The sequence below is a fragment of the Anomaloglossus baeobatrachus genome, chromosome 6 (assembly GCF_048569485.1).
Source record: "Anomaloglossus baeobatrachus isolate aAnoBae1 chromosome 6, aAnoBae1.hap1, whole genome shotgun sequence".
Taxonomy (NCBI): Eukaryota; Metazoa; Chordata; class Amphibia; order Anura; family Aromobatidae; genus Anomaloglossus; species Anomaloglossus baeobatrachus.
In genome coordinates, this window is record NC_134358.1 from 147,412,593 (window position 1) to 147,424,667 (window position 12,075).

A 12,075-nucleotide genomic window follows, 5' to 3' on the forward strand; every position below is an offset into this window, starting at 1 on the left:
GGTGTATATAGCAGGATGGATGGGGGTATATAGCAGGATGGATGGGGGTTTATAGCAGGATGTATGGGGATATATAGCAGGATGGATGGGGGTATATAGCAGGATGGATGGGGGTATATAGCAGGATGGAATGGGGTATATTCTTGTGTAGATCTGGTCTGCAGCTCAGCTTCAGAGTATCAGACATCACACAGGGTGGGTCTGTGAAAGGTAATCAATCCCATGAAGAGAAATCCCGATTTGTTAGCCTGGCGCTCCAAGAATTATTTCAGAATCCTTATTCTTTCAGAGTTTTATTAAATTCAAAAAGGTAAAAAACCCTATACATTTGTAGGTCCACATAAAAACACAATGCGTTTTGGCTACAAGATCAAACAAGCAGCCTTCCTCAGATAATAATATAAACATAACGTGTGTGGTGGGGAGGGGTTATAACCAAAACAGGTTGCTCAAATCTCATTCTTAATTTATTAGAAAGGTTAATTAATATTCCACATACATGGGTGGATTCTTTTCATTCTCTATATTATAAAAGTGTCAATGTCTTATATACAGTATATATTATATATATTTGTTATACATTGTTACAATATAAAAAGGGGAAAACAAAAAGAAACAAAATGAAAAACATATTTTTAACATTATGGATTTTCAGGTAGTCTTCAACAAAATTATTAATACGTTAATTGTTAAAATTCATACAAACTCTTAAAATATATGTCATGATAAAAGGAATTATATAGAAATATATCAACACATTGTAATATGCAAATACATTTATAAATATATATATTACCCTGAGATGCGTTCATCTGTTAAAATACAGGATCGAATCTATCCTCATATCGGTCTATCAAGCTCTCCAGAGACCGCTCGCTTCAACGTGAGCTACTAGGTTTTGTGAGAAGTAGACAAGCAGACAGAGGAAAGAGGACTAAGGCTTCCCATACTTGTATATGGATGAGGCTCCCAAGGGAAATGTTTGACTGAAATAGGGAAAAAATTCCCCATAGAATATGTGTTTCAGACATCTTCTAGTTTGTCATTTAAGCCATCGGGGTGCAAGCAACGAAGCTTATACATCTCATATGCTTTTTTTTCTATTTAGCAATTGTACTCTACTTGATACGGTAACTGGGATATGTTTCACCGGTGTCAAGCGGACATCAAATTTTTTCCCATGGTTAAAGAGAAGGTGGCGTGAGAGGCTATGTGTAAGTAGCCCATTCTTGGCATTATATCTATGTCCATTTAAATGTGTTCGGACCATTTCAGTAGTCCGACCAACATACTGTAGTCCACAGCTACAGGTGATCACTGATCACATAAATTACATGGTTTGTTGCACAGGTGAGATAATCAGTAATCGGTATTAACTCTCCTGTACTATTTGATTTTATAAATTTTTGTCCATGTGTTAACATTTTGCAACAATGACACTTCCCTTGTCTACATTTGTAGACTCCTAATTTAGTATTTCCTGTTGCTGTCTTCATACTATCACTGTGGGCAGAGGGAAGTCTCCGCTCAGCTAACATTAAATAGTGCAGGTAAATACACGGATCGTTGTAATATATCTGAAATCAGTGACTTTTTGTCTTTATCCACTTATGAACCACTTCTTACCCCTCTCTTGATCTCACCATCCGGTCTGGGGAAAATAAAAAAAACAAAAAACAAAAACAAACAAAAACCAGCTCAACTTTATCTTGTTCACGACACAGCACACTGTCAGCAGGGTGAGGTGTCAGATTACACTTATTTTACTCTTTGAAGAGGCAAACTTGAGAAGTATGGAGCAGACTTCAAACCAACCAAAAAATTTAATGAATGAGGTATATAAACTAAAAAACCTACACAGAACCACCTCTTAAAATATACCTTTATTACCTTAATAAAATTACATACAAATATCTGAATATTAACATCAGACATGGACCAACTAACTTATAAAGTGCTTAGTGCAAGTGATCACAAATCCTAATCATGGAGCAAAGAAAAATTGATGAGATAAATGGTTATAATTGGTCAGAAACAAGGTAGAAAAGAAAGAGGTATAATACCCAACTAAGGCTACTTTCACACATCCGGTTTGAGAACTGCGGCTCAATCCGGCTGTGAAAACTATGCAACGGATGCGGCGAAAACACCGCATCCTTTGCATAAGTTTTTACATGCGGCCCGTCCGTTTTTTTTCCGGTTGCGGCATGCTACTGAGCATGCGCAGTGGAAAAAACCGCATGCGGCGAGCGGATGCGGTTTTTTCCGCATCGCGCCGCATCCGGCCTCCATAGGTATGCATTGAAAAATGCGCCGCAGCGGCCGGATGCGGTGTTTTTTGCCGGAGCAAAAAACGTTGCAGGGAACGTTCGATCCGACCGCGGCATCGGCTAAATCTGCCGCATGCGGCAAAAACCGGACCGAACGCAAGCCCCTGCGGCACTATACGGCACTAATGTAAGTCTATGCAAAAAAAAACGCAACCGGCGTTACAAAAGCCGGTTGCGGTTTTTCTGCAGAACGCCGTATTGTGCCGCAGAGCAAAAATCCAGATGTGTGAAAGTAGCCTAAATACACTCTGCCTCACCCTGATAACAGAGGATGTCAATTGTTAGGACATCCCCCGCTCAACGATGATTGACCCTAATTGGCCCTGCGCTCCACTAGTAGGAAACTACCAACATTATTCTCCAATGTGCTGAAAAAGTGACAAAAAGCAGGACAAACATACAACACACAAAAGTGATGAACTGTTTAAATGAGTACAGTCTCTATCAAATACAGTATGGTTTAGCCCGCTGCTCTTCAAAACATAAATTAGGGCATAGGCAAACATTTCTCTCATACAGTAACTGTATCAATTCATAAGTCACAGCAGAAGAGTGTTCTAAATATACCCAAACCCTCTCCGCTATCCCAACGTGTTTAACCCCCTCCTAGGTAAGTTACAGTGGGGGATCATCAGGAGAATTTTTTAGGACATAGACCAATTGTTTGGCACAGGACAAATCATGTATCCAGATGCTTTTCAAATAGACAGCAAATAAGGTTTGATAGGACCAACAGACGGAGCTCAAAAACAGAGCAGCAATTAAAGAGCTCTAATGACCTCAGTAAAGAGGGCTTGAAATAACCAATGCAAAGAGCTCACAAATAGGGCCAGCAAGAAGAGAATTGTAAAAACCTCAAAAATCAGTCATCACCCACCATGTTGTCCTTCTATGCTCAATTATGTGGGCAAACTATGGTTTCAACTGATATATGAAAAGGAAAATGTCCACCTATCCTCAATATTCCAGAGGCTTCAACAAACTGTAAATAAAGCGCAACCTGCACAGACCCCTGATATAGGTCCCAGGTTCCCAAATACCCTGGGTGTAGGGAGCGAAAGGCAGTAGATCAATGGAGGCCCAAGTTTCTGGCATCTCCCACATGGCACTGTAGGATCCTTACCGATAGCTGTGTCCTGTCTCCCGGAGACGTTCTGTGTAGGTTGTTTAAGTAAAGAGCAGAAAAGGAAATAATAATTTTGTTTCTATTCATATATTATTGATGACATTTATTAATTAATTATAATACCATGGTGCCCTTTAGCCACCTACAGAACATTCCCCTGGGTATGCCCATATATTTATGCAATCATGCTATGATGTGGCAGTCACCTTTATTTCTTCAACACAGACACGCCACACTCATGCATTTTCTGACACCTCTCCTCCACCCCCATTTTTGTATTGCCGTGGTGATGGATGTGATGATGCACTTCCTCTACCCCATCAGCCATGGTGCGTGCTGGCTGAATCGTCATGGGGAAGGGGGTCGGGGGGTGTCAGACATTATGCAGGATGTAACGCTGGCTGCTGTTGGGGCGAGCAGTAGTAGGGGTGGACCCACTGGATCACAGGGAGGACCTGGGGCTTACCCCGACGAGGGAGGGGCTTAACTAAGAGCACATGGACGACCATGGGAGTGCACGGGATGACCCAGTCTGGCTACGGTGGTAGTGAGTCTTGGCATTCCAGTTGGGGAGAGGCAGTGCAGGTACACCGGCGCTACACCAGGTAGAGCGCTGATTTGCTGTGTAAGGGTGCATCCATCAGTTAAATAGTGCCTATATCTTATCATTAAGAGACGCCTCCTGAGAAAACCCAGTGCGGTGAAACACGAATTGAGGTGCCTGTATTACAATAGACCTTGGCTGTTTCTGGCCAATACTGGATCAAGTTTCACAAACAGCATTTATCATGTGCCATCACAGAAAACTATTTCCTGTGTCGACCCGAAACGGACGAGGCTTGGGTCCAGCATCAGTGACTAAGATCCAACCAAAGAGGCCTTAACAAAAACAAAGCAGGAATTAAAATGAACAACCTCCAGATTATGCTAGTTTTACACATTTGTGAAACATGAACTGGTCTTGCATCAGAAGACCCAGCCCAACCGCTAAATTTCACGACCTGAGATAAGTGCTTCATAGATATTTATGAAGCAGTTCAATTTACTCAGAAGCAGAAATGAATGCATAGGCCTTTGTAGGCTAAACTTACCAAGGTGGATAGATATGAATGATGTCATTAGGCCCAAGTTTGAGCTGGGCAGCAGTTTGCTTAGTGAATAGAGCTTTCAGCGTTGTTGTCTCTTTAGAGCCGCTATCACCATCATTCTGAATGTCTGTTAACTGCTCACAAAGTGCAACCTGCATGGAGCATTCTTCATGAACTTCTAAAATCTTTAGAACAAGTGTCCCCGATTTGTCACCTGAAAAATAAAAGGTACATTAAACAGCTTTTATGTAATTATATGGAAGCAAGGCGTGCATTAAGTAGTTCCAGTCACCAGAATACCAGAAAAGGAATGAAACAGATATAACTAAAATACCAATTAAAAGAAATTGACAACATGGTAGCAGACTTCTACTCACAATTTTAATTGTAAAGAAAGGCATTTTGCCATTTTGATACAGTGATAGCATTGGGCTAAAAATAAGGTAATAGTTTTACGATTGTGTGGGTGTGGCCCTGATAATGAGGATGAGGAGGAAACATTGCTAACGAAGCCTTGCACCCGCTTTAAACTGCACAATGGGTCTCCAGGCCACACAGCTAGGCAGTGAAGGACTGCCAGAGAGCTGCAAAGCTGAATCAGAACTGTGAGATAGACCCCTTGTGATTCAAGGCCACATCTCACTAAGCAACATCGCTAGCAACATCGCTGCTGAGGCACGACTTTTGTGACGTAGCAGCGATGTTGCTAGCGATGTTGTTGTGCGCGACATCCAGCAACAACCTGTTCCCTGCTGTGAGGTCGCTGGTTGTTGCTGAATGTCCTGGACCATTTTTTAGTTGTTGCTCTCCCGCTGTGAAGCACACATGACAACTGAATGTGCAGGGAGCCGGCTTCTGCGGACGCTGGTAACCAATGTAAATATCGGGTAACCAAGAAGCCCTTTACTTGGTTACCCGATATTTACCTTCGTTACCAGCGTCCGCCGCTCTCACGCTGTCAGTGCCGGCTCCCTGCTCTCTGCACACATAGCCAGACTACACATCGGGTAATTAACCCGATGTGTACTCTGGCTAGGAGTGCAGGGAGCGGTGTGCGCTGGTAACCAAGGTAAATATCGGGTTGGTTACCCGATATTTACCTTAGTTACCAACCGCAGCATCGCTTCCACGCGTCGCTGGTGGCTGGTCACTGGTGAGATCTGCCTGTGTGACAGCTCACCAGCAACCCGTGTAGCGACGCTCCAGCAATCCCTGCCAGGTCAGGTTGCTGGTGGGATCGCTGGAGCGTCGCTTAGTGTGACGGTACCTTTAGAGAATTGAGAACAATCCGTTCAGATTGACCCCAGACATATGGTGGTAAGATTGGTGTGTGAATGTGTAAGGTAACACGGTATTGAAGTAGACTGTGAATTAAACTGATCTTAGGCCTGTGGTTTTTCGTAACTTATGAGAAATGTCCCTTGTACACAGACTAAAATGCATTATATATATTACTGTATCTGTAGTGGTGTATGTGAAGATGTAATTTACCCTCTCACTGTATATGCTGTGATACTATGTCATGATATGTATATTTCCCTGGTTGTATTAGTTGTAATTCATGTATTTTCTTGGGGGAGCTACTGGTCTCAATGTGTCTCTCTCATACGATTGTAGTCTTGGCATCTAATGTGATTATGTAAATAGCCTGTCCTCTTCTTTCCAGAGTTGTGTATCTAATCTGTAATTGCATTGGCCAGTGAAGGAATAGTCATTGTTCTTTACAGCAGGGGATCCCTTCATCTACTGTGGCTGGCAGACATATTGGAGCCCTGTGATGGACCAAACCATTGATGATAGGATGTGTGACCCCTACCCCCTGAACAAACATGGTGGGCTGGTCAAGCAGCCCAGACAATGCATTTCCCTTTTTGTAACTTCAGAGTGAGCTGAAACTTGAAGAGAGCAGGAGCCCCAGCCTGGGTGGCTGTGGACACGGACGGAGCTAGGCCTGTGTGGCGGCCCGTGGGATTGTGTGGAACTCTTTGGACTACTGTAAGGACGATTGCTTTGTTATCCGGTCCGAGGATTGTCGGGAAGGGCCCCCGAATCTGTTTTATGTGGACTAATCGTGTGCTGTTCCTGTATTCCTGTTAATAAACCTGTTGCATCGTTCCTCGGCCTCGTCCATCCTTTGCTCTCTTGTACACCCCCGTCACAGTGTATCCTTTATTTAGAGAGGATCTGTTACTAGCACATAAGTGTCCAGTTTGGCTGTTATTTTATAATACCTGCTCCACTATAAATTCTTTTGTATGTTTGGTTTTTTTAACATTTGCCATACGGTTCAAGACATATGGGTCTATTTATTCAGTACTAATTGTATGTTTTTTTATCAAAGGGACGTTGCTCTCAAGAGTGATAAGGCCTAAAGAGAGCAGAGGCCCCAGAGAATCCTGAGAGCAAGGACCATTGATAAAGACCATAAAAAATAGCACCAAGTAAAAATGTCAAACATATAGCGAATTTAAAATAAAAACAAAAAAACAAACCAAAACTTTGGGGATCAAAAAGAATAAAATAAACTGTCCACTTTGACTTGGTCACAGGCCCTTTAACTCCCTCATGATCGAGTGAGTTATCATTTTTTTTTTGTTTTGTATGCACTTTATCCTCCCTTTCTTCCAAGAGCCACAACTTTTTAAATTTTCCATCCACATAGCTGTGTGAGGGCTTGTGCTTTGAGGGATGAGTTGCACTTTTGAATGACACCATTTATCCTGCCACATAGTGTACTGGAAAACGGGGGGGGGGGAATCAAATTTTTCAAGATATAGGGCTCTTCAAAGGATTGTTTTTGTGTCCTGAGCCGATACCATTTAGGGGCAGATGCAATGTTTTGATCAACTCGTATTGCATTTTATTGCACTGTTGCAATGACAAGGAAAAGTAATTCTAGTGTTTTGATTTTTTTTTCTCCTTAAGCAATTAACCACTTTAATTTATTGATATATTTAAAAATTTGATAGATCAGACAGTTTTGAATACAGCGATACCAAATGTGTATTTTTTTTTTTTTTTTTTTACTGTGGTAAAAAGAAAGGTGATTTTTTTTAGGCACAGGGATCTTCAGCAGACCCCTGGTTGTCATGACAACACATCAGTGTTTGCGATCATGTTGTGGGAACTTAGATGAGCATGTGAAGTATGACGCGCCCACCTTGATATAATGTTGAGAAACAAAGCTTCTCTGAAAAATACCTTGTGTTGCCAATAGTGCTTTTGAGCAGTGCTATTGCGGTCCGCTCATCCCCATTTTGTGACCCCCGGGCTCTGTGACCTCTGGGATTCGGTGATATCACATCAACTTCCAGTTGACCTGACATAACCGCGGTCGGCCCCAGTCTCCATGAGTGACTGGGCTGTGGTCGGAGTTTCACTGGTCATCACAGCCTGTCATCTCTCTGCTCTCTCCTTCACTGCAGAGCGACACAAACAGGAGAAATGCTGGGCTTTAATGAGCGGTGAAACGCCGTCCACAGCCCAGTCACTCCGAAAGACTGGGGCCGGCTGCGGTGATGTCGGGTCACCTGAAAGCTGATGTGACATCACCAGATCCCAGACGTCACGGAGCCCGGGGATCACGAGAAGGGGATAAGCGGACCACAATAGCACCACTCACAGGCACTATTGGCAACACAAGGTATTTGAGAGAAGCCTTGTTTCTCAACATTATATTAGTGTGGCTTGGAAAAATAAGTAATGAACCACCCTTTTAAATTATGCTGTCAGAGATTACAGTGGCATTTAACAGGTTAACAATCATGGGAGTAGCTCTGCTCCATCCACGGCTGTTAAAGGCACATGATGGCTGATTAAATCACCCATCATCTGCAGGGAAAAATACACAACATAGAACGTGCATGTACGTCATATTTCGTGAAGGTGTTATGAGAAGCCATATAACAATAATATTACAAATTTGTCTTTTCTTTGCTCATGTGTAAGCAAAAAAATATACAAGATCTAGAAGTTGGCAGTGCTGCAAATACTACCTGAAGCTTCAACTCTGCACAAACGTCTAAAATAACCTAAATTAGATAAATAATTGTTGAAATTAGAAATACTCTAGTTGTGATGCCTTCATTGTTCCATAATTAAAGCTAGTCAACATGAGCAGATGATTAGATTGTTATTTGCTGTCCACTAAACTAAAAAATAAAAAAAAAAATCTACTGACATTAGTTTATTCTCTTGTGAATGTAAAATGAAGCATAAATCAACTTTGGTTTTAAGCCACTGTCCCATACAGGGGATGCTCATATTTTGATCGTCCTGGGCATCAGTTCCTTCAATTTTTTTCTGAGACTCTGGGTTTTACTACACTCAAACTCAGGAGACAATATTAACTAAATCATGTGCCATCGAATTTGCTCATGGTATCCCTATTATTTAAAACTGTCCTAATCTCAACTTTGTTTTGCCTAATTAGAAAACTAGAAAAGGTAACGGAATGTTTCGAGGGTGAGATGGAAAAATGCATGGTAATTTGAGAGTAGATTTGAAGACATCAGTGTGACTTGAGAATGTTATCATTTTTATAGATTTAATGTGGACCTGAGTTACAATGAATCAAGTATTTTAGCTTGTTAGATATTAACTATATTAAATGTAAGCAAATTTGTTTAGAAATGGCCAAATGTTTGAGTCTCGCATAAATATTGTTTTTCACAAAGTTTGCTGCTTCAGTTTTTATATGAGCAATTTGCATTAACACTAGATTGTTATGAAGCGTTCTCAGATGGATTACTATAATTGCAAAAAAACAACACACATTTCCACTGAATTTCAGCCCTGCCACAATATGACCCAGTTAGATCAATTAATTTTAGTGAGTTTACGTTAGCTCTGGAGAATGTTTTAAGGCCCAGTCACACACAACAACTTACCAGCAATCCCAACAACAATACTTCCTGATAAGGATCGCTGGTAAGTTGCTGGGAGGTCGCTGGTGAGATGTCAGTCAGACCTTACCAATGACGCAGTAACGAAACAGGTCGCAGTGGCGACCTGTATAACGATCTCTGCTGTCATTGGGACCCTGTCACACAGTGTCAAACATGGCGATGCATCCTTCCCAGCAGGACATCGCTTTTGAAGAAAATGGTCCAGGAAATTCAGCAACGACCGGCGACCTCACAGCAGGGGCCAGGTCGTTGCTGGATGTCACACACAGTGACATCGCTAGCAAGATCGCTGTTGCATCACAAAAACCGTGACTCAGCAGCGATGTCGCTTAGTGAGACGTGGCTTTAAATGAGGACAAGGCAGCTGATATTAATCTGTCATGCTGACTGAATTGTAAGGCGCTGCTAATTGAAATCATTCTCTCCTGTTAACCATCGTTCTCTCTAATGTAACAAGTGCAAGTTATAATTGCTATACGTCAAAAGGGGTTTACAGGCAAGAACATTGCTGGTTGTAAGACTGCCCCTAAAGCAACCATTTATCGGGTCAAGAACTTTAAAGAAAAAGGTTTTACTGTTGTGAGTAAGGTTCCATGGTGTCTGAGCAAGTCTAGCAAATGTCATTATCGTTTACTAAACAGGATTCAGCTAGGGGATCGGTTCAACATCAGTGCAGAACTTGCTCGGGAATGACAGCAAGCAGGTACATTTGCATGCACAATCAGCTGACTCCTTTTGGAGACTTGCTTGGTCTCAGGAAGCACAGCAAAGAAGCCCCTACTCTCCAAGAAAAACATCGATAAAATGCCGACATTCTGCAGGAATTACAGGGATTCTGCTGCAGGGACCTGAGGTAAAGTTATTTTCTAAAGAGCCCTTCAGACTGTAGGACATCTAGAAGAATGATTGTCAAAGGTGAGAGATACCATGAGTCCTGTGTCATGCCAACAGTAAACAAAAGCTGAAGGGAAAAAGCGCAATAGGGTCTTACCCAACATATATATAAAAATAATAAGGGAATGTGCTCACCTTATTGGGTTGTGTGTCACACAACCAAAGTTAAAGCATGCAATCAGCTGCTGCAGAGTCCACGTCCACATGCTAAAAAAGCCGAAGCAGATCAGGAACAAAGTTGATGTGGAACTATTACTGTGCTGCTGAAGATATGACATAAATCCAGGAAAATTGAAGGTGGTTTTATTCAACACATTTCAAAGTGTCACCCCACTTCATCAGAAAGAAGTGGATTTCCTGATGCACAAGTGGGGCGACATTTCAAAATGCGTTGAATAAAACCACCTTTATTCAATTTTCCTGGATTTATGTCATATCTTCAGCGGTGAAATAATAGTTCCACATCAACTTTGTTCCTGATATGCCAATAGTAAAACATCCCGAGACCATGGATGTGTGGGGTTGCTTTTCATCGAAATTGGTGAGCTAACTCACAATTTTGCTTAAGAACACTGCGATGAATTAAGAATGGTATCTAAGCATCATCCAAGAGGAACTTCTTCCAACTATCAAGGAGCAATTTGGTGATGAACAATGCATTTTCCGGTATCATGGAGCATCATGTTACAAGAAGTACCGTATTTTTCGCTTTATAAGACGCACCTGATTATAAGACGCACCCCCAAATTTGGTGAAGGAATAGAGAATTTTTTAATAAATGGGGTACGTCTTATAATGCCAGTGTCAGTCTAACAAATCATATAGGGTATATGTCCCTCATAGCCCCCCCATCCTAAAATTAGCCCGCCTAATCTGGATATGGCCACCTTATATTGAATATAGCCCCCTTGTGCTGGCACACATCCCCCAGTGATGCCACATGTCCCCTATGGCTGGCACACAGCCCCCTGTGGCTAGAACACGGCCCCTGTGGCTGGCGCACGGCCCCCAGTGATGCCACATGTTCCCTATTGCTAGCACACGTCCCCTATGGCTGGCCCATGGGCCCTATGGCTGGCACACGGCCCCCAGTGATGCCACACGGCCCCCTGTGGCTGGCACACATCACGCTGTCCTAGATATCGCCCCCATGCTGCTGCTTTTAGTAAAATAAACTCTTTCCTTACATTCTCCAGCACTGTCTTCCCTCGTGTCTCCCTCCGTGGGGTTGAGCTCCTCCTGTCTCCTGCACTTCCTACTTCCTGGTTCTCGGTGCAGTCATGTGATCGGCACAGCAGAGAGATATCTCTGCGTGCATGATCACAGCGGCAGCAGGGAGACTGGGGAGACACGCAGGAGGAGGTAAGTAAAGAGTTTCTTATTTTACTATGGGCAGCAGCATGGGGGCCATATCTAACACAGGGGAGGTATTTGCGATCAAAGGGAGCACAGGCAGATATAATATGCGCTGCTCCCCCAGCCCATCGCCGCGGTGCGGTTTCAGCACCACGGTGATAGACAGCGGCAGTGCATATTATATGAGCGGGAGCAGGAAATTTCCCGCTGTAGCCTTCCCCAGCTCACCAGCCTCCCTCAGCCCCCAGCACGGCTCCAGAGCGGCCCCCACCTCCCCTGGACCCTGCAGTATATAATCCGTATATTGGGATTATAAGACGCACCCCCTACTTTCCCCCAAAATTTGGGGGAACAAAGGTGAACAAAAAACATTC

At 42.8% G+C, this 12,075-nt stretch overlaps 1 protein-coding gene across 1 annotated transcript in view; it reads right to left on the reverse strand.

Annotated features, from left to right (window-relative positions):
* Positions 1 to 12,075, reverse strand: part of SPIDR (scaffold protein involved in DNA repair) — a 667,795-nt gene that overhangs the window by 451,948 nt on the left and 203,772 nt on the right. The window contains exon 8 of the mRNA XM_075353290.1: positions 4,548 to 4,758. Within this exon, the coding sequence (XP_075209405.1) occupies positions 4,548 to 4,758 (211 nt within the window). The remainder of the gene's footprint in view (positions 1 to 4,547; positions 4,759 to 12,075) is intronic.